Source organism: Eubalaena glacialis, chromosome 12 (genome assembly GCF_028564815.1).
Source record: "Eubalaena glacialis isolate mEubGla1 chromosome 12, mEubGla1.1.hap2.+ XY, whole genome shotgun sequence".
In the NCBI taxonomy this organism is placed as follows: domain Eukaryota; kingdom Metazoa; phylum Chordata; class Mammalia; order Artiodactyla; family Balaenidae; genus Eubalaena; species Eubalaena glacialis.
Window position 1 is genome coordinate 68,360,766 of NC_083727.1, and position 19,239 is coordinate 68,380,004.

Genomic DNA, 19,239 nt, shown 5'->3' on the forward strand with positions numbered 1-19,239 from the left:
CACATAGCATTTCATCGGAAGCTTGCACCACAGTTTATCTGCACACCCCCCTTCTGATTGATGGTTGGGCTTTTTTTTCCCTTTCCTTTTCTTGTTTCTATTATACACAATAACCATTTCAGTTTGACAGAGGAAATTACAGAATAACGTGGGATTGAAAGAGGCTGAGAGAAACTGGCTCACAAACTGACTTGTTTATGTGTCTATTGCTTGCTGTTTAGGAAGAAAGAGCCATTGGGATTGTGGGTACTTTGGATTCAATGTTTTTTCCTTTTAAAAAATTATACAAGTAACACATGAATATATACTTTTGGTAAACTGTGAAAACATTGAGAAAAGACTCAAGCTTGCTTTGATTATTATCCCATTACCATTCCCCTCCACTTATTTTTTTGTATGCTTTCCTCATGGTTATATATGATGGTGGCTTAACAGTTCTTTTTTCTCACTGCTCTTCTGCCCAACTGAGAAGTCCTTAAAAGCAGTGCCTACAACTGTGGCTGCAAGTCAGGGGGCTAAATGTTCTAGAAGAGCACTTTTCTATAGCTGTATATCTGACCACGATTTGACCATTTTTGATCTATAAAAATGGCAGTTTTGTATAAATCAACTTAACTTCCACCATACCTTCAAAAGGTTATGCCAGGGGCTTCCCTGGTGGCGCAGTGGTTGAGAATCTGCCTGCTAATGCAGGGCACACGGGTTCGAGCCCTGGTCTGGGAAGATCCCACATGCCGCAGAGCAGCTAGGCCCGTGAGCCACAATTACTGAGCCTGCGCGTCTGGAGCCTGTGCTCCACAACAAGAGAGGCTGTGATAGTGAGAGGCCTGCGCACCGCGATGAAGAGTTGTCCCCGCTTGCCACAACTAGAGAAAGCCCTCGCACAGAAACGAAGACCCAACACAGCCATAAATAAATAAAAAAAAAAAAAAAAAAAAAGGTTATGCCATCATCTACAATATTATCCTTAACGAGTTTCTCTGGAGGGTTGCTTTTATTTTTAATGTCTTCTAGGGGGTCCAGAACATAGTAGTGCATAGTGCCCCCCTCTCCCCGCCCCAGTACAGCACTGGCCATGTTTTGGGAATATGGTTTATATGAAATACATGTTTTTGACCAAAATACTTTATTAGAGTGGGAAGTTTGGTGGATGAGAGAAGAGAACTGAGTCATAAACTATCTGAGAAATTATTTTCATTCAAGTTTTCCCCCATATCTACCTAACCCAACCTGAATTTTAAAACCAGTACATGTCGCCATTTTGTTCTCCTTCCTCAAAGTAATTTTTTTTCATGTTCATTTGTGGGTTTTAATGTTGAAAGCATCCAGAACAAGCAGCATTCTTGGTGACAGTTTTTTTCCCACTTTACACCCCTCTCTGAAAGAATGCCATAGTTGTCGTGGGTCTGTGGGTTATTTCTCTATAACTCTTGTGTCTTTCAGCCTATTCCAGAACCAAAAGGAGGTCGGCTTATCCAGGTGGAAGGCTACTGGATTTCGGTGGGAGACAAGGAACCTACGATAGATGAGACGTACATCCTCACGTCTTCCGTCAAGCTGAACCTGAGAGACATAGTCCGAGTGGTCTCTGCAGGGTGTGTGGACCTTTTCTCACACTGCTCTGATGTCTTACCAGCATAGGCATTGCTGAAAGTCTAGTCCTACTTCCTGAACTTTCAAAGGGCTCTATTGTTATTCATTGGCTGAGTGAATTATTATTTTCTAAGTCAATCCTGTCACTTTTCTCCAGACACAAAACATCGTTTCTAGTTGTACCTTTGGTGGGAGCAATATGGACCCAGATTATTTTGGCCATCATTAAGGTTGCTTTTTAGTATTTTGCTGATGGATACTCATCACCCATTACTTGTTAAGTGAGTAACAGTTACTCCCGCTTACTGTTTCTCACTAGTGCAAGAGAGGCTGGAATTACTTTCCTCGGTAGTTTCTGAGGAACCATTTTTACGTAGAAACTTCTCAGGGCTTAAGAAACGTTCCATTAGTAGTGCATAGGTATATAAAAACGTTCTCTTATGATGACGTTAAATGTTACAGTTGTTCTTTTTTAAACACTACATGATTTAATTCTGGTTTCTGTCTTTTTTTTTCTCTTTTTAATTGCTTTATTGGCTGATCCTTTAAAGAACATATCCAGTGCTGATTCAGGGAGAGACATCAGTGGGTAAAACAAGCCTGATACGGTGGCTGGCCGCAGCTACTGGTAACCACTGTGTGCGTATTAACAACCACGAGCACACGGATATTCAGGAGTACATTGGTTGTTACACATCCGACTCCTCAGGGAAGCTCATGTTTAAAGAAGGTAAGGTTATAATTCTATTCCTTGGGTCTCCTCAAGCAATCTCCATCCTTTCCAGTTGAGGCACATGGATGGACGCCATAATAGCTGTTTTATCTTTCTCCCTGAGCTATGTGATGGTTAAGGGGTGATGGTTAGGGCCCCAGCTTCCTTTGAGCCAGACTAATCTTGTTGGCTGTACACAGGACTGGGGCCTAGGTTTTTTGTTTTTTGTTTTTTTAATTAATTAATTAATTTTTGGCTGCGTTGGCTCTTCGTTGCTGCACGCGGGCTTTCTCTAGTTGCGGAGGCTACTCTTCATTGCAGTGCGCGGGCTTCTCATTGCGGTGGCTTCTCTTGTTGTGGAGCACGGGCTCTAGGTGCATGGGCTTCAGTAGTTGTGGCGCGTGGGCTTAGTTGCCCCGTGGCATGTGGGATCTTCCCAGACCAGGGATGGAACCTGTGTCCCCTGCCTTGGCAGGCGGATTCTTAACCTCTGCGCCACCAGGGAAGTCCTGGGGCCTAGTTTTGAAGAGTGCAGTTGAACTACTCCATTTCCTAGAGAATCAGAAGAGGGGTAAGCATTGAACAGAGGGAAGCTGAGACTAGATACGAGAATGTGGTGACTTAAATGAAAGTAGACTTCAGGGGAAAAAGTAAGTTGTAAATGTAATATTCATCAGCTTTGGCTCCCCCTCTGTGCAAAATAAAAAGGAGTATTTTTAATTGAAAATTATGCTTCCTTGATACTCAAAACCACAAATTATTTGGGGACATGGCTAGCTGCAGAGAATAATTTGCGTTGAAATTTAATGATAATCTAGGATTTGTTGATTTGTATATAACATTTAAAAAAAAACTTTGGACTAATTTATGCACTAATTTTCAGTATGTATTTCCTCTAAGGTGTTCTTATTGATGCTATGAGAAAGGGCTATTGGATTATTTTAGATGAGTTAAATTTGGCCCCTACTGATGTGCTAGAGGCACTGAACAGACTGTTGGATGATAACCGTGAATTGCTCATAACAGAAACACAAGAAGTTGTTAAAGCACATCCTCGCTTCATGCTTTTTGCTACCCAGAATCCCCCAGGACTTTACGGAGGCAGAAAGGTGTGTAGCATTTGCCCCCTTACTCCTGTTTGTTACCGAATCGAGTAGAAAAGTCGTCTTGGTAAGACTGAGATGTTTTTACCTCTTTTGAAGGATTTTTCTTTTTGTGGTGAATAGCAGAGCCTACATTTTGGAAATTAAATGAAAAGGTCCTTTGTATCATGTTGTTTCTGTGCGTTTCCCAGATGCTTTCTAGAGCCTTCAGGAATCGATTTGTGGAATTGCACTTTGATGAACTGCCTAGTTCTGAGTTGGAAACAATCTTGCACAAGCGGTGTAGCTTGCCACCCTCCTACTGCAGCAAATTGGTTAAAGTCATGCTGGACCTTCAGGTATTCCATCTCTCCATCACTTAGTTTCAAATGGACTGTCTTGATTAGATTTGGTGATCAGAATCTGAGGCTTCCTGGGGTAGAAACAGCCCATCCACCCATTTATTATTTTTTTCAGAGTAAGGATCTTATCTTTAAAACTCATCCCATTAATATCCAGTTTTTGGTTTTGTGTTGTAAATTGGCAATTTAATACCATGTTAAAATTTTTCTGATAATTATATGTGATGACAGTTCCCTACTTATGGATAATATGGAACATTTTACTTAGGTTGGAATTTGGCATCAACAAACTGCAGTTTTTGTTTTTTAAATGGGTGTAATCCTTGAATGGACATAACTAAAGAGATTCTTTATGTGTGGCTCTCCCTTTTCAATTCTACAAAGCTACAGTTTTTTTTTTTTTAAGAATATTACCCCCCCCCCTTTTTTCTAAAGATTTCCCAGAACTTACTCATCATTTATTTATTTATTTATTTATTGCGGCAGATGGGCTCCTCAGTTGCGGCTTGTGGGCTCCTTAGTTGTGGCATGCAAAAACTCTTATTTGCGGCATGCATCTGGGATCTAGTTCCCTGACCAGGGATTGAACCCGGGCCCCCTGCATTGGGAGCGTGGAGTCTTAACCACTGCACCACCAGGGAAGTCCCAAGAATATCCCATTTATTTTATGGGGTTAAAAGTGGTTTTTATCAGAATTATACACTGCTAAATTACTTCCTAGAAAGCTAATAATTGCCACTCTTACTACTGTGGTCCCACACTATGGGATTAATTTTCCTTCGTGTTTGCCACTATTTGTATTATTATTCGTAATCGTTTTCTGTGTGTTATGTGAGATGGAATTCCATTATTTGTTATGTTCTTTACTTACACATGGGTTTGAACATTTATCTTCAAATGATTGCAGTCCCTTTACATTTAAGAAAAATTAATCTTAGTGGAATGAATCATTTTTATGGTAGCTTAAGATTGTCAGGAATTTTGTATAAGTTGTACTGTACGCTTGCCATTGCCCTTTTTCATTTGTTTTGGTCCTTTAATAGTCCTATCGCAGAGGTTCTTCAGTGTTTGCTGGAAAGCAAGGCTTCATCACCCTCCGTGATCTGTTCCGATGGGCTGAGCGATACAGATTGGCTGAGCAGACGGAGAAAGAGTATGACTGGTTGCAGCACTTAGCCAACGATGGTAAGCTCTCAGCACACGCTCTCTAACTGTGGACTTCGGGCAGATTGCGTGCTGTGTTATTGCAACAAATCTTGCCCAAATTGTGGCCAGTACATATATTTTACTAGTCTTTGTAGGAACAGAGCCGTTCTCCCTCAAGTCCCGACTGACGTTGTAAGTGGTCCTATTTCTGCAGGCCTCTGTGCTGTTATGTTTTGGTTGCTAAGGTTTTCTCACTCTTAGCTTCAGGTGGCCACCTGTGGGAGTCAGGATATGGACATAACGCCTTTAGGAGTTTAAGCAGGTGGTTGGCGGGGGTCTTTGAGCACCTTTTATCTGCATTGTGGTGACCATGGAGAGTTATGCTTGCGCCTTAGAGACGTACAGAAAACTGACGGGTTGGATAATACCAGAGTTCTGAGCGAAGGTAGTTACGTCATCTGAGACTCAGGTTTGTTTATTTTGGTTTAATCCATGGGAAGAATTTGTATGTTCCTCTCCGTGCTGGCATAGAAAGCCTTTCAGAATCTTCTGATTTGAAAAGTCTTGATGAGTTGTTAACAGGGTGGTTACTGAGCGTGGGGAGGAAATAAAACTAACCCATGTGAGTTGTAGTTTCTCTTTGCTGGTAAAGAGTACAGGGAGGAGCACTTTTTTTAAACTCTTTTTATCGAGGTATAACATAAAATGTAACAGTAAAGTGGGTAAAGTGCTCTGTTATTTCGTGTACAGCTTAATGTATTTTTACATATGTGGGTACCCATGTAAATCACCACCTTGGCAAAGATTTAGGATATTTCCAGTACCTCAGAAGATTCCTTCATGGCTCTTGCCAGCCTTAACTCCTAGAGATAGATAATCACTGCTCTGACATCTGTCACCAGTGATGGATTCTGCCTGAGCTTGTGCTTCATCTAAATAGTATCATGCAGTATGTACTCTTGTGTCTGGCTTCTTTTCACTCAATCTGATGTGAGATTCAGCCATGCTGTTTTGTACATCAGGACTTCATTCCTTTTAAATTATTACTGTGTTGTAACCCATTGTATGGGAGATACCATGATATGTTTGTCTATTCTTTTGTTGATGGACATTTGGGTCATTTCTGCTTTTTAGCTATTAGAAAGAAAAGCTGCTCTGAACATTCCTGAATGTCATTTGGTGCACGTGAGTTCATTTGTGTTGGATTACCTAGAAGTCGTGTTGCCAAGGCAGAGGGCAGGTGTATAGTTAGTTGTAGTAAGTTCTCCTGGTTTTCCAAAGTAGTTCTTCAGGTTTCCTCTTCACAGCAGCTAATGCTCCATAGTATCAGTGTCCCTTGGTATTGACACTTGACGGTTCCTTTTTTTTTTTCTTTCAAGGTTTTATGCTTCTGGCAGGCCGAGTCAGGAAGCAGGAGGAGGTTGATGTGATTCAAGAAGTCCTTGAAAAACATTTCAAGAAAAAATTGTGTCCTCAATCCCTCTTCTCCAAAGAAAATGTCCTAAAATTGCTGAGTGAGTAGGCAATCACATCCAGAGGAGAATGAATTGAGTTGTATTCATATTAGAACCTAAATATGTACTCTGCCTTTGATAGGTAAATTGTCTGCTCAGATATCCACATTGGAGTCTAAGTTCAGCCACGTCGTGTGGACCAAGGGCATGCGGAGACTGGCGATGCTGGTGGGAAGGGCGTTGGAATTTGGTGAACCAGTGCTGCTGGTTGGAGACACTGGGTAAAGTGGGGAGACAGTAACTCGTTTTGAGGGTTCAGTTCAATTCAGTAGAGTTCATGTAGTGTGTGCCCTTCTGGTTAAGAGACATGGTAGGGTGCTGTGTTTTGGGGAAGGGTCCCCTGAGCCAAGGGGCAGGCGCCCTGTGTTTGCCAGATGCCCTGGTGTCTGTGGCCAGAGCTCCCCTCTCTTGTTGACTGGGGTGTTCGTGGGTGTGTATTTGGAATTCATGCTCCTTGTTAATCTGGTGTGTATCTCTTAACAGGTGTGGGAAAACTACTATCTGTCAGGTGTTTGCGGCCTTAGCAAAGCAGAAATTATACTCAGTCAACTGCCACTTACACATGGAGACATCAGACTTCTTGGGGGGGTTGCGACCCGTGAGACAGAAGCCAAATGACAAGGTTTGTCCTGAGCAAATGATAACATGTTCATTTAAAGAATTGCAGTCGGCTCTGTGCGAGAGTCAACTGTGGGATTTTGTTCCCGGTGGGGCATACAGGTTTGATACGTATCTTATCTTCAGATTTTCACTGGTCTGCAAGGGACCTCCACAAGCATCCTGTTATGTGAGATCTGTTCCTTGTTCTCCAGTCTTTGTTTTCTGCAGAGCAACTCCAGCAGACACCCACTAGCTACATGTGTATTGTCTTGTGGAGCCACCTGCCCTTTAATTTCACCCTCTTCTTTTCCAAATTGTAGGAAGAAATTGACACATCAAGACTCTTTGAGTGGCATGATGGGCCTCTGGTTCTGGCCATGAAGGAGGACGGCTTTTTCCTCTTGGATGAGATCTCCCTAGCCGACGACTCTGTCCTGGAAAGACTCAACAGGTACACGAGTGTAAGAGGTTTACCCTGTGTTTGATGCTTTTGCTGGTCTGGATTTTATAGATACTAATTCTTGTGCACAGTAACGTTCTTCATAGGTACACTGTATTCAGTAAATGTTTGAAAATGATGATGAGCTATTGCTTTTTTTGGCTTTAGCACTCAGTGTCTCCTTTAAGAGACCTAGTTTTTCTGTTTAGCTGTCAATAATCAGAAAGATGGGACTATGGGAGGATAGGGCTAAAACAAACAAGCCCAAGTTAAAATTCTTTTTTAAGGCAAATTATGTGGCCATTATCTTAATTTTTTTTTCAAAGAACTAGAATCAAAATCCTGGATGTTACAGCTGTAAGGCCTTTCAAAACCCCAGACCAGGACGCCGACCCTCCACACCAGACTTGGCTGGCCACGTAGCCCCCTAGCCGCATACTGGTATCGGATGTGAGAGCATGTGCTTGAGTAAGAAATCAGGCTTTGCTGGAGACATTCAAGCAAAGATGCTTTTCCAGAACAGAAAGGAAACTCATGCATCAGAAAAGGTGACTAATGAACGTACTGAAAGAATATGGCTGCACAAATACTGAAATCTGATCAGATAAAACAGTTTAAGAAGTTTCTCAAAACTACACAGTAAGCCTACGGTAAACCTGCTTTTTGCAGTGTGAAAGACTTCAGGACAAGAGAAGTAAAGCCTGAAGTGACCTCACCTGCTCAGAACACTGCTTCCAGAAATGTTTAAAAATGACACGAAGAATATCAATGAGATTTCAGGAATATCCTGTTCAACAGAATGAAGCCCTGATAGCCAGTGCAGGATGCCTTGGCCAAACACGTAGAGAAGTCCTGATGGACGGATCCCTGATGTGATACCGGAAATGAGGGCTCGCCTGACAGAAAGCGCCCGAAAACAGTAGCCACCGTGTGAACCAGCCATCTGTCCTGACTGGCAAATAAGAACCACTGGAGAAGCAAAATTGCTATTTGCCAGAGTAATCAAAATAAGTCTTGTTGTGCAATGAAAATAGTAAGATGCAGCATTTGTTGAGACCTTAAGACTCAGCAGCTTGGTCACTTGATTAGAAAAATAAACCATTGTTTCTTCAAAATAGGTGTTCAGTCATGAGATAGAAAAAAAATTATATTACTAAATGTAAAATAAATGGAAATAACCCGGGGGGAAAAAAAAGAAAACGAAACAGGGACTTCCCTGGCAGTCCAGTGGTTAGGACTCCACGCTTTCACTGCTGAGGGCCCTGGTTCATTTCCTGGTCAGGGAACTAAGATCCCGCAAGCTGCCCCGTCAAAAAGAAAAAAAAAAACCAAAAAACCTCAGATCAGTGTGAATCTTGATGAATACCTGTGTTTCTCTCTTTATCGAGGTATAATTTACATTTCATGAAATGTACCTGTTTTAAATGTATAATTCAATAAGTTATTTTTTTTTCTTTTTTTGGGGGGGGTTGTTTCTTTGTGTGTGGGGGGCTGGGGAGTTGGGCGGTGGCCACGCCGCGCGGCTTGTGGGATCTTAGTTCCCCAACCAGGGATCGAACCCCGGGCCCCGGCAGTGCGAGTGCCAAGAGTCCTAACCACTGGACCACCAGGGAGTCCCCCAATTCGATGAGTTTTAGTAAATTTACTGAGTTTTGCAGCCACCACAATTCAGTTTACATTTTTATCATCCCAGTAGCATCCCTCCTGTGCATTTACAGTTTATCTTTGATGCCACCTCCTGCTCCAGGCAACTCCTCATCTACTTCATGTCTGTATAGATTTGTCTTTTCAGGACATTTCATATAAATGGTCTCTTCTCTCACTTTGCGTCAATGTTTTGAGGTCCCTTCATGGTATAGCCTATATCATGAGTGTGTTCCTTTTTGTTCCTCATAGTATTTCATTGTGTACATAAATTTATTTATTTATATATATTTATTTTTGGCTGTGTTGGGTCTTCGTTTCTGTGCGAGGGCTTTCTCCAGTTGCGGCGAGTGGGGGCCACTCTTCATTGCGGTGCGCGGGGCTCTCACCGTCATGGCCTCTCCCGTTGCGGAGCACAGGCTCCAGACGCGCAGGCTCCGTAGTTGTGGCTCACGGGCTTAGTTGCTCCGCGGCATGTGGGATCTTCCCAGACCAGGGCTTGAACCCGTGTCCCCTGCATTGGCAGGCAGATTCTCAACCACTGCGCCACCAGGGAAGCCCCATTGTGTAGATAATACCATATTTTTTTATCTGTTCACCTCTTCTTGGTATTTGGGTTGTTTCTATATCTGTGAATAATGCTGCCATGAACATTTGCATGCTAGGCTCCCATTTTTTATTTTTTATTTAATTTATTTTAAAATATTTATTTATTTGGTGGTGCCAGGTCTTAGTTGCGGCACGTGGGCTCCTTAGTTGTAGCATGCGAACTCTTATCTGCGGCATGCTTGTGGGATCTAGTTCCCTGACCAGGGATCGAACCCGGGACCCATGCTTGTGGGATCTAGTTCCCTGACCAGGGATCGAACCCGGGACCCCTGCATTGGGAGTGTGGAGTCTTATCCACTGCGCCGCCAGGGAAGTTAGGCTCCCATTTTTTAAAACAAGTGTCTTGACGTAAGTGGGAAAAGGAATTCTTTTTCTTTTGATCAGAACTGTTGTTCCACTACATAGGAATTGGGATAACTATTCACTTTGAAGTTTGTGGCAGGAAACCATTAACTAAAGTGGAAGCTCAGCAAAGGAGATGACTTTCTTTTTCCTTTTTGAGAACACTGAAGACCACAAAATAGAATACAGAAGCCTTTTCTAATCTCACATTCTCCAATTTTCCTTCTAGTGTCCTTGAAGTGGAAAAGTCTCTGTTATTAGCTGAGAAAGGCAACCTAGAGGACAAGGATAATGAGGTAGAGCTGTTGACTGCTGGGAAGAAATTCCGTATCTTGGCAACCATGAACCCCGGGGGTGACTTTGGGAAAAAAGAGGTAAAACTGTGTTCTTGAAGCATAATTTTTTTGTGCCTTTTGACCTCAGCTCACTGTACCCATAAATGCAGTATGTAAAAATGTGTCTGGAATTTTATGTTGGGTAAAAACTGAGTAAAAGATAAAAATCCAGAGAGAGCCATTATAAGGTTGAAAAATAATTCTGACAGATAAAACATTCCTTATTTGACGTCTCACTTTTGTATGTGCCTGAAATTTCATTATTTCAATCACCTTGCCTGGCTTTTTACATATGTTAAGGTAACAAAGTCTCACGAGAGCTCTGTGTAGAAGTTATTACGCTAGTTTTATGGATGAGAAAAGTTGAAACTGAAGTTTATTCTCAAGTTCTGCTTCTAGAGTCTACTCTGTTAAACACGAGAGTGGTGATATGAATGACTTAAAGTGACAAAAAAGCAGTCGCAGCCAGGATCCTGTCCTGGTTTTGCAGGTGGAGAGTGTCTGTTCTCTCAGGGGTTGTGTGGGTCACCCTCAGACTGTTGGTAAAGGAAAGGGTGAGGGTGATTTCTTCTGTTGAGAAGGTGGTATGAGGGTCCCCCAAGCCCCATGGCTTCCAGGCTCATGAAGCCTCTCAGTGGAGAAGTCTGCGTTGTGTGTGGGACCCTGGTGTGTTCAAGTTAGGGAGAGGGTGGTGTGGTAGTAGGTCAGGATGATGAGCAGAAATGGGTTGGTGGGGAGTGAAAGCAAGTAAGATTCCTGGTAACTTGGTGGCTGCCTGAAGTTTGAAAGTGATATTTAGGGCCTGATTTTCCTCAGTAGCATAAGAAGAAAGGTGATCGCTGTGCTTTAGGAAATGTACTGAAGGGAAGAAATAACATACACCACAGTTTCAAAGTATGAAAACAGGCTCTGTGGCAAGTGGAAATAGCACAGAAAGATCTGATTTCAAGGTTGTATGTGTTAACTTGCCTGTCAGGTTAGCTTAAGTTATTTTTAGACAGAGATTGCCGGCTTTTACCGAAGGGAAAGCTAGCTTTTGGTTCTGCCTGCCTTGCTGCAGAGGGAGGTGGGATCCTGGAACCACGGTCCTGCTCAGCCGGGATGGTGCTGAGCAGCACACGCACACCCCTGGGGCCTTTGCTGAGCTGTTCCTGAGTCCAGGCGTTGTTCCTGGTCCTGCTGTGCTAGGCCGGGTAGGCGAAGGATGGAGTTGATCTGTGCAGTAAAAGAAAATCGTTGGTGAACTTTTGTGAGCGGGTGTTATCTGACCTAGGGGGAGGGTGGGATGAATCCAGACTGAGGGCAAAGGCCCTGAGACTGGAGGACTAAACAGTTCTTTGTCATACAAGAGGTAAATATATACCTGTTTGCAATTTCACTCCCTTTGAGCAACATCAGAGTTTTCTCCTTCTACTTCAGACAGCTCTCCCCCATGGGAAGATAACGTTTATTTTCTCCAAACCACCAGTCAGGTAGCTGAAGGGAAAGTAAAGGGAAGGGACTTTACTTAGGGGAAAGTGTTGGGGTTTGGGAGTCGTCTACTGGGGCTGAATCCTTCTTGCACCACAGACTCTATAAGACCTTGAAGTTCTCTACCATGATTATAAAGAAAGGGGTGGTAGTACGAGCTTGGGGAGTGTGGTGGAGATAATGAGATGACATGTGGAAGGAGCCGGACAAATAGGTGTTCAGTGAATTATAGACAGTAGTAGAGGTGATAAAAGAAGCATTGGGTACTTGCCACATTCACAGCCAGCATTCATTCAAAGGATTTGTTTTCTAGCTTTCCTCATAGGTATTAAATTCACATTAGAATTTGTGTTCTTTGTAGCTGTCTCCTGCCTTAAGAAACCGTTTTACAGAAATATGGTGCCCTCAAAGTGCAAGCCGTGAAGACTTAACTCAGATTATCAACCATAATCTTCGTCCAGGACTGTCTCTGGGCAGAACAGATCATAAAGGTGAGAGTGTTCAGGTGGTGGCGGTGGGGGGTGTGTGTGTGTGTGTGTTGGAGGGAGGGGAATAGCATGTTTAGCAGTAGGTGTGTATGGCCTGTTCTATGGAGAAGTGATAACAGGTAGATAGATCTAAGGAAAATGTGGTACTAGCCTGTTGCCCTCTACCAAAGTATCCCTTCTTCACCTTGCTTCCATCACCGGGTTACTACGTTTTAGCTTTCTGATTGTTTCACCTATCGGCCATCTTTATATATAAGGCATATTTGTTGGCTAAAGATAAGGAAATGTGGTTTAAATTTTAATCATTACCACCATTAGAAAATGTTTATAGAATTTTAAACTGCATTTCTTTAGTAGTTGTCAACTAATTTATTATCATTTCACTTTATTTTATCTTAAATTTTCCTTTTATTATGAAAATTTCAAACACAAGGAAAATAGAGTAGTATTTTAAAAACTCCCATAGACTTGTAACCTAGATTTAATAATTCTTAAAATATCAGGGCTTCCCTGGTGGTGCAGTGGTTGGGAATCTGCCTGCTAATGCAGGGGACACGGGTTCGATCCCTGGTCTGGGAAGAGCCCACATGCCGCGGAGCAGCTAGGCCCGTGAGCCACAACTGCTGAGCCTGCGCGTCTAGAGCCTGTGCTCCGCAACAAGAGAGGCCGCGATAGTGAGAGGCCCGCGCACCGCGATGAAAAGTGGCCCTCGCTCGCCGCAACTAGAGAAAGCCCTCGCACAGAAACGAAGACCCAACACAGCCAAAAATAAATAAATTAATTAATTAATTTAAAAAAAATTATGTTGCATTAAAACAAACTGCATATTAAAAATAATACATTAAAAAAATATCCAGTAAGAGCCAAAACATTTATTATATGGTTCTTTTTTTTTTTTTTTTTTTTTTTCAAATTGAGCCTAGATTGCCCTGATTAATCCCATATTCTCGGCATTGAATGGGCTAAATTTAGGACGTAGATCTGGTTCTAAGCCTTAATACAAACCCTAGTACAAGTAGTTTTTTGGATCATTTTGCCTCTCTGTCTTAAAGAATATAAAAGGTTGTCTGCTTCTTTGAGATTGAGGTTCATGGATATGTTCAGCTTTTTAAAGGGACGCTAAAGCACAGCTTCAAAAATAGGTAGGATGGCTGTGGAGAGTAGGTGCATGGATCCCAGCCTCATCTGTGGTATATTAGGAAAGATTGGCTCTTCAGTCACCTGAGCACAGACTTCCTTTTAAGAAGGGCCTTTACTGAACCTCAGTATTCACGGGTGTACCCAGTGCTGTCTGAACAGCTGGAGTTCCCCTGGCTCCACCAATATCACAGCCACTCAGTGGTGCAGAATTGACTAAGCCTGCGATTCCCAAACTCACCTGGACAACTGGTTTAAATACAGCTTGCGGGGCCCTGCACCCAGGGCTTCTGATTCAGTCGGTCTGGTGTAGGGCATGAGAATTTGCCTTCCTAACAAGTTCCCAGGTGGTCCAATAATATTGGTCTACAGCCCACACTCAGAACCTCTGACTTACCTTGGTTGTGTGCATTGGTGCATTTATGGTGAAAATTCAAGTAAAAAGAGGAGGAGAAGACAGAAATTGTTAAGCTGGCATGGCTTGTCTTTCGGCTCTGGGTTGGGACTGGGTCCCCAAGGAAGTAACCTCTGAATCTCCTATGGGCTGCTTACTCTTCTGAGCTACTTGGATTGTGATAAGAATGGTGGAGGATGCAACTGCTGTTAAGCTGCCACGTTTGCTGCATCATCAGTGCTTTTCATGTTTAACTGAGCAAACGGTTCCTCCACAGGGCATAAGCACTGGGACCCCTAGGACTTACTCTGAGCCTTACAGCTTGTCCTTAAGGAGCTTGTTTACTCCATGCTTTCCAGGCTGCATGGCAGCAGACTTCCCTGGGGAGGCATTAGAGACCCTGAGGGAACATGGAGCATGAGGGAGAAGTGGCTTAATAATTTATAGCAGTTTTTTCATTTGGAAATGGATCAGGGTGGCACAGCATAAAAACATTTTTGAAATTGTGTAATATAAAACAGGAAATTAGGGAATTCCCTGGCAGTCCAGTGGTTAGGACTCTGTGCTACCACTGTAGGGGGGCACAGGTTCGATCCCTGGTTAGGGAACTAAGATCCCACAAGCCGCACACCGCCCAAAAAAAAAAAAAGGAAACTAGACATAGCTTTTCCCCAGATTTTCTTTAAGGATATATATGATTCATTGAATTTAATATTTCAACTATTATGGATTCTAAATTGAATTCTGAGCCTATTTAGGGTATTTAAGATATATTTACTGCATCGTCTTAATGAAAATATAAATACCACTGTGGGTACCACTTACTTTTTCTATTATTTTTGGTTCACAAATCTCTATAGTAGTATTATGTATACATTGATAATATAACAAAAAAAGATTCTGTAATGAAATCTTTTCTATATTTGATGTATTGATGAAATTGATGTATTTTTAAAAAATTGATCTCTGAAGGGCATGTGGGCTGCTTTTGCCATTCTCAAACTCTCATTGACCAGTATTTCTCAAAGCATTCTCTTTTCATTAAAATGACATATTGTTCAGAGCTTTTCTTTGAGTTGTATTTCTAGAAGTAGAAACAAGGAACTTCCGAGCTCCCATTAGTTGTGGCCAGATTGCTCTCCAGAAAGTTGGCCCCCATTCATGCCAGCAGCTTATTAATTAGTTCCCCGACCAGGGATCGAACCCGGGCCCCAATACTGAGAGCGCCGAGCCCCAACCACTGGACTGCCAGGGAATTCCCGTCATTTTTTTCTTTTTAAATACTATGAAATCTATTATTTTATCCTTGTTAATTTAATGGATATTCTAAAATTTCATTTTCTTTTATTACTAGTGAATGGAGCATTCTCTAGTTTATTTAAAAATAACTATTATTTTACATATTGCTATTTGTATATTTTTGGATAATATTCCTTAATATATTTATCACGTAGGTTTCTCTCTTCTGTTATCTTCAATATTTGTTGTTAAAAAATACATATATGAACCCATCCCATCCACTTTATCTCTGATGATCTTTTATTTCAATAGTCATGATATAATTCCTCTCTATTAATGGATAAATTATTTCATTTTCCTTAAGTCCTTGATTTACCTCGCATTTTTTCCACTCTGAAATGTGGATCCAGGTACTCATGTTTAACATCTAGCTTTTGAAACAGTATTTAATTTCTTTCCTCTTGTTACTAGACTTTCCCCCATGAGTTGTCATTTTATGTTCTTTAAGATTTGTGTTTTTTTCTGTAATTAGTATTTTTCTTCTAACCAGTTTGCAGTGTAGCTTGAAAGCTGTTACTGTATAGTCTACTTTTTATTACAGCAGTGCTGATTCCTCCTTACCATATTTTCTTTTTAAAAAGCATTCCTTGATATTCATACTTTTTAGATAAATGTTTACTATTGACTTCAGAAGTTATATGAAGTACTCTACTAAATTTGATTGTCATTGCTTTGAATGTCTGTGTATGACTTAAGTATTCTGTTTCCAGACAAATATTTTACAATATGAAATTGTGAAAATTAGAATAGTTATTAACTTGAATCACGAAACATAATTTGTGAATCCTCTAATTTGCTAAATTGTGATTGATGAACAGATGGACCAGACAAACAAAAAACCTAGACTAAATGCCACTGAAATCATGATAATCCCCATTCCACTGAATCAGTTAAAAATATAAATAAATCTGTATGTTTTCTAAAATCATTGTGTCTTGTCTTCAAAATTGTATCTGAACACGAACCAAATGAATACTTTATTTCTTTGAGTTCTTTTCAGGGCGCTTTCTTAGACTTTAATTCTCGAAGTTTTCTTTCTGGTGTTTTTTTGTTTGTTTGTTTTGGTAGGGGTAGAATGCTGTTCTTGAACCCTGTGGGAATGTGATTAAAGCCGTGGACCCCATTTGCTTAGAAAAAGTATTAGTGTACATTCACAAAAATTTGCATATAATCTCATGAAACATAGATCCGTTTTAAACCATCGATGGGCCCCAGGTTGCAAATCCCTGTCCGGAGTCTTCCCGAACAGCAAATACCTTTGCTTTCTTGTGTCTTAGGGGCTGACATAGCTGAGGTGATGCTGGATTTCATTGACTGGCTGACCCACCAGGAGTTTGGCCGAAGGTGTGTGGTCAGTATCAGAGATATCCTGTCCTGGGTTAACTTCATGAACACAATGGGGGAGGAAGCTGCCTTGAAAAGGCCGGAGACCATCTCCACAGTGACGTCTTTTGTCCACGCCGCCTGCCTGGTGTACATAGATGGAATAGGTTCAGGTATGTTGTCTGTTAGCTGGTGAGAACGAGGGGTTAGGGTGGAGCAAGCCCAGACCTCTGAGCCAGATACCTGTAGCATTTCCAGGACTCACAGTGGCTCTCTTGTTCTTTTACTCTTCTTGAGAGGCGATTGGTGTAAAAGATACGCGAAAGCTTTTCATTGCTTATAGACCAGGGGTTTAGTAAATGTGAAGTAGTGATTATGATAGAAAGCAGACTGCTGGAAATGCTCTTGCTCCTGAAGAACTTAACATGACATTTCTTAACACAGTCATTTAGAGTTAACGGGCCTGAATCCTGTAGTTTGTTTTAAGTGTACTACAATTTTATTAAATTTAATGTTTAAGTTTTTTTCAGCCATGAAAATTAGAAATACAAGCCCACATGACTAAAAGTACCATATTAGTTACTCTTTTCTCCAGACTGATTTCTCATGGGGTGACTGGAGTGCTTTACTGAATAAGCTGCTGCTGAATTGATGACGTGACAGTTGTGGGGAGAGGGGAGTCACACTCCTTCTTAGGGCTGCTTATACTAGCAATCGTATTTTGGCTGTGATTCAGGAGCCCATCCTAGAGTTCCTGCTGAGTGGTTGTGAAGCTGGGTGCCCTGCTGTTGTTTGATGGACCGATCCTCTTCCTTTAGGGGTAACTTCATCTGGGTTTGGTACGGCTCTCTTGGCTCGCAAAGAATGTCTGAAATTCCTAATCAAGAAACTTTCCAAGATCGTCCGACTTACAGAAAGTCAGAAAAACGAATTGAAGATTTATGACAGACTCAAAGCCAAAGAATTCACTGGGATAGATAACCTTTGGGGAATTCATCCATTTTTTATACCAAGGGGTAAGAATGAATTTAAATAAATAAGATTCTCTTCTTGTGGTTCACAAATACTTGACCTTTATTGTGACTTTTAACTTTAGTATATCATGATTACTTTTGAACTAGTTATCTGAGTTAGAATCTGACTTGGCGTAATCATAATTGTGTGAGTGGTTAAAAATATATAAGTGGCATATAAAAATAGGAGAAAATGCAGTCTTTAATACATGAGTAAATTGTCCCATAAAAATGCATTTATATGTTTATTATTTGGTGCTCAAAGCAAGACCTTTCCTGTAGTGGTAATTCAGCCCATAATGTTTCAACTATAGAACTTTATCACCTTTTACAAAAACAGTTTTGTGAACCCTTGAGGGCAGGTGTCATTCATCTTCCTGTCCCTGGCATCTGCCACGTAGCCTAGCAGTCATAGGCGTTCAGAGAATGTCTGCTGAGTGAGTGAATGGATGAGTAAATGAGTGATTAAATAGGAAATGCAGGTGGATTTCAGTTCTAATCCTTGCTCTTATTAGGTTGCCTCTGTCAAATATTTAAATGAGGTAGTTATATTAGATATCTTTCCAGGGCACTCTGGATTTTTTGGATTGTTGCTTCTCTAGCAGAGTCATCTCTTTCTTGTCCCTTCTTTCCTCTCTGTGTCAAGAATTGTTGAGTGCCTGGAATGTGTAGAGGTGCAGTGGCAGTTAGTGGGGGTTCAGTGGTGAACTAAACCAGCCCAGCTTCCGGGCTGAATGGAACATTGCCCCTTTCCCTCTCCCTCTTCAACAGTACTGTCTTCATCCCTGATGGGGCCCCCCGTGATCTAACCATTAGATCCCTTCCCTAAGCCATCATGGTAGTATTCAGTTCTCTCGTGTAGGAGCTGTGTGCTCGTGGCCTGGGACTGGGGTGGTCCTTGCTTCTGCTTCCGTAGCTGAGGTAATAAATGTTTTCCTAGCCCCACTGCCTCCAAACTGATGTACCAACAGCTTCTGCCAGGAGACACAGTGGCATAAATATTAAGCCCTCTAAGACTGTTATTAGTCCTGCACTTCAGCTATACTATGGGTTAAGGATGCATCCTGAATTGTCTTGGTGGCCTAAAAACCTTGGATGAAATTGTTTATATGGAACCATCTGGCCTATATACCAAGCTTCCACTTGACTTTTAGGAAAATACAAGTATAAGGTAAACTGTACAAGTACAGGTAGTAGTAATTCCAGGTGTAGGTTGTGAAAGGAAAGATGTATGCTTGCAGTTTCGACTTGTATGAGTATGTATAGATGTAGGTGTAGGAAGTGCCGAGATCTGTGTAGTAGGCACAGTTGAAGAAAGTATGCTGCTGGCTCTTCCTGGAAAGCATTTTATGGACCCAAAAGTGAGGAAATATGAAAATAGGGCTAAGCGTTTTCACCACAGATGGTACTTCACTGACTGACAGTCTACTTGGTGGATTCTTGTAATCTCCAGTTGATATATATGTATGATTTGGTGATGTCCAGCTTAAATGTGGCTTTTCTTTTCTCCACTTCAGGACCTGTCTTGCACAGGAATAATATTGCCGACTATGCACTCAGCGCGGGCACCACAGCTATGAATGCCCAGAGGCTCTTAAGAGCTACAAAACTGAACAAACCTATCCTCTTGGAGGGCTCCCCTGGTGTCGGCAAGACGAGCTTGGTGGGAGCCTTAGCCAAGGCTTCAGGCAACACTCTTGTCCGAATCAACTTGTCAGAGCAGACGGTAAGCTTAAG

At 41.8% G+C, this 19,239-nt stretch overlaps 1 protein-coding gene, 1 non-coding gene and 1 pseudogene across 2 annotated transcripts in view; 2 read left to right on the forward strand and 1 right to left on the reverse strand.

The window, feature by feature from the left end:
* The window catches only part of MDN1 (midasin AAA ATPase 1), a 153,538-nt gene that overhangs the window by 54,501 nt on the left and 79,798 nt on the right, over positions 1 to 19,239 (forward strand). The window contains exons 23-36 of the mRNA XM_061206786.1: positions 1,444 to 1,595; positions 2,145 to 2,323; positions 3,206 to 3,414; positions 3,600 to 3,746; positions 4,793 to 4,934; positions 6,275 to 6,409; positions 6,492 to 6,630; positions 6,893 to 7,031; positions 7,330 to 7,460; positions 10,273 to 10,417; positions 12,210 to 12,339; positions 16,444 to 16,662; positions 17,308 to 17,505; positions 19,020 to 19,228. Of these exons, the coding sequence (XP_061062769.1) occupies positions 1,444 to 1,595; positions 2,145 to 2,323; positions 3,206 to 3,414; positions 3,600 to 3,746; positions 4,793 to 4,934; positions 6,275 to 6,409; positions 6,492 to 6,630; positions 6,893 to 7,031; positions 7,330 to 7,460; positions 10,273 to 10,417; positions 12,210 to 12,339; positions 16,444 to 16,662; positions 17,308 to 17,505; positions 19,020 to 19,228 (2,274 nt within the window). The remainder of the gene's footprint in view (positions 1 to 1,443; positions 1,596 to 2,144; positions 2,324 to 3,205; positions 3,415 to 3,599; positions 3,747 to 4,792; positions 4,935 to 6,274; positions 6,410 to 6,491; positions 6,631 to 6,892; positions 7,032 to 7,329; positions 7,461 to 10,272; positions 10,418 to 12,209; positions 12,340 to 16,443; positions 16,663 to 17,307; positions 17,506 to 19,019; positions 19,229 to 19,239) is intronic.
* On the forward strand, positions 8,023 to 8,324 carry LOC133102634 (mitochondrial import inner membrane translocase subunit Tim9-like; annotated as a pseudogene).
* Positions 8,987 to 9,061, reverse strand: TRNAA-CGC (transfer RNA alanine (anticodon CGC)). Its single transcript has one exon. It is a non-coding gene; the product is annotated as a tRNA-Ala (tRNA).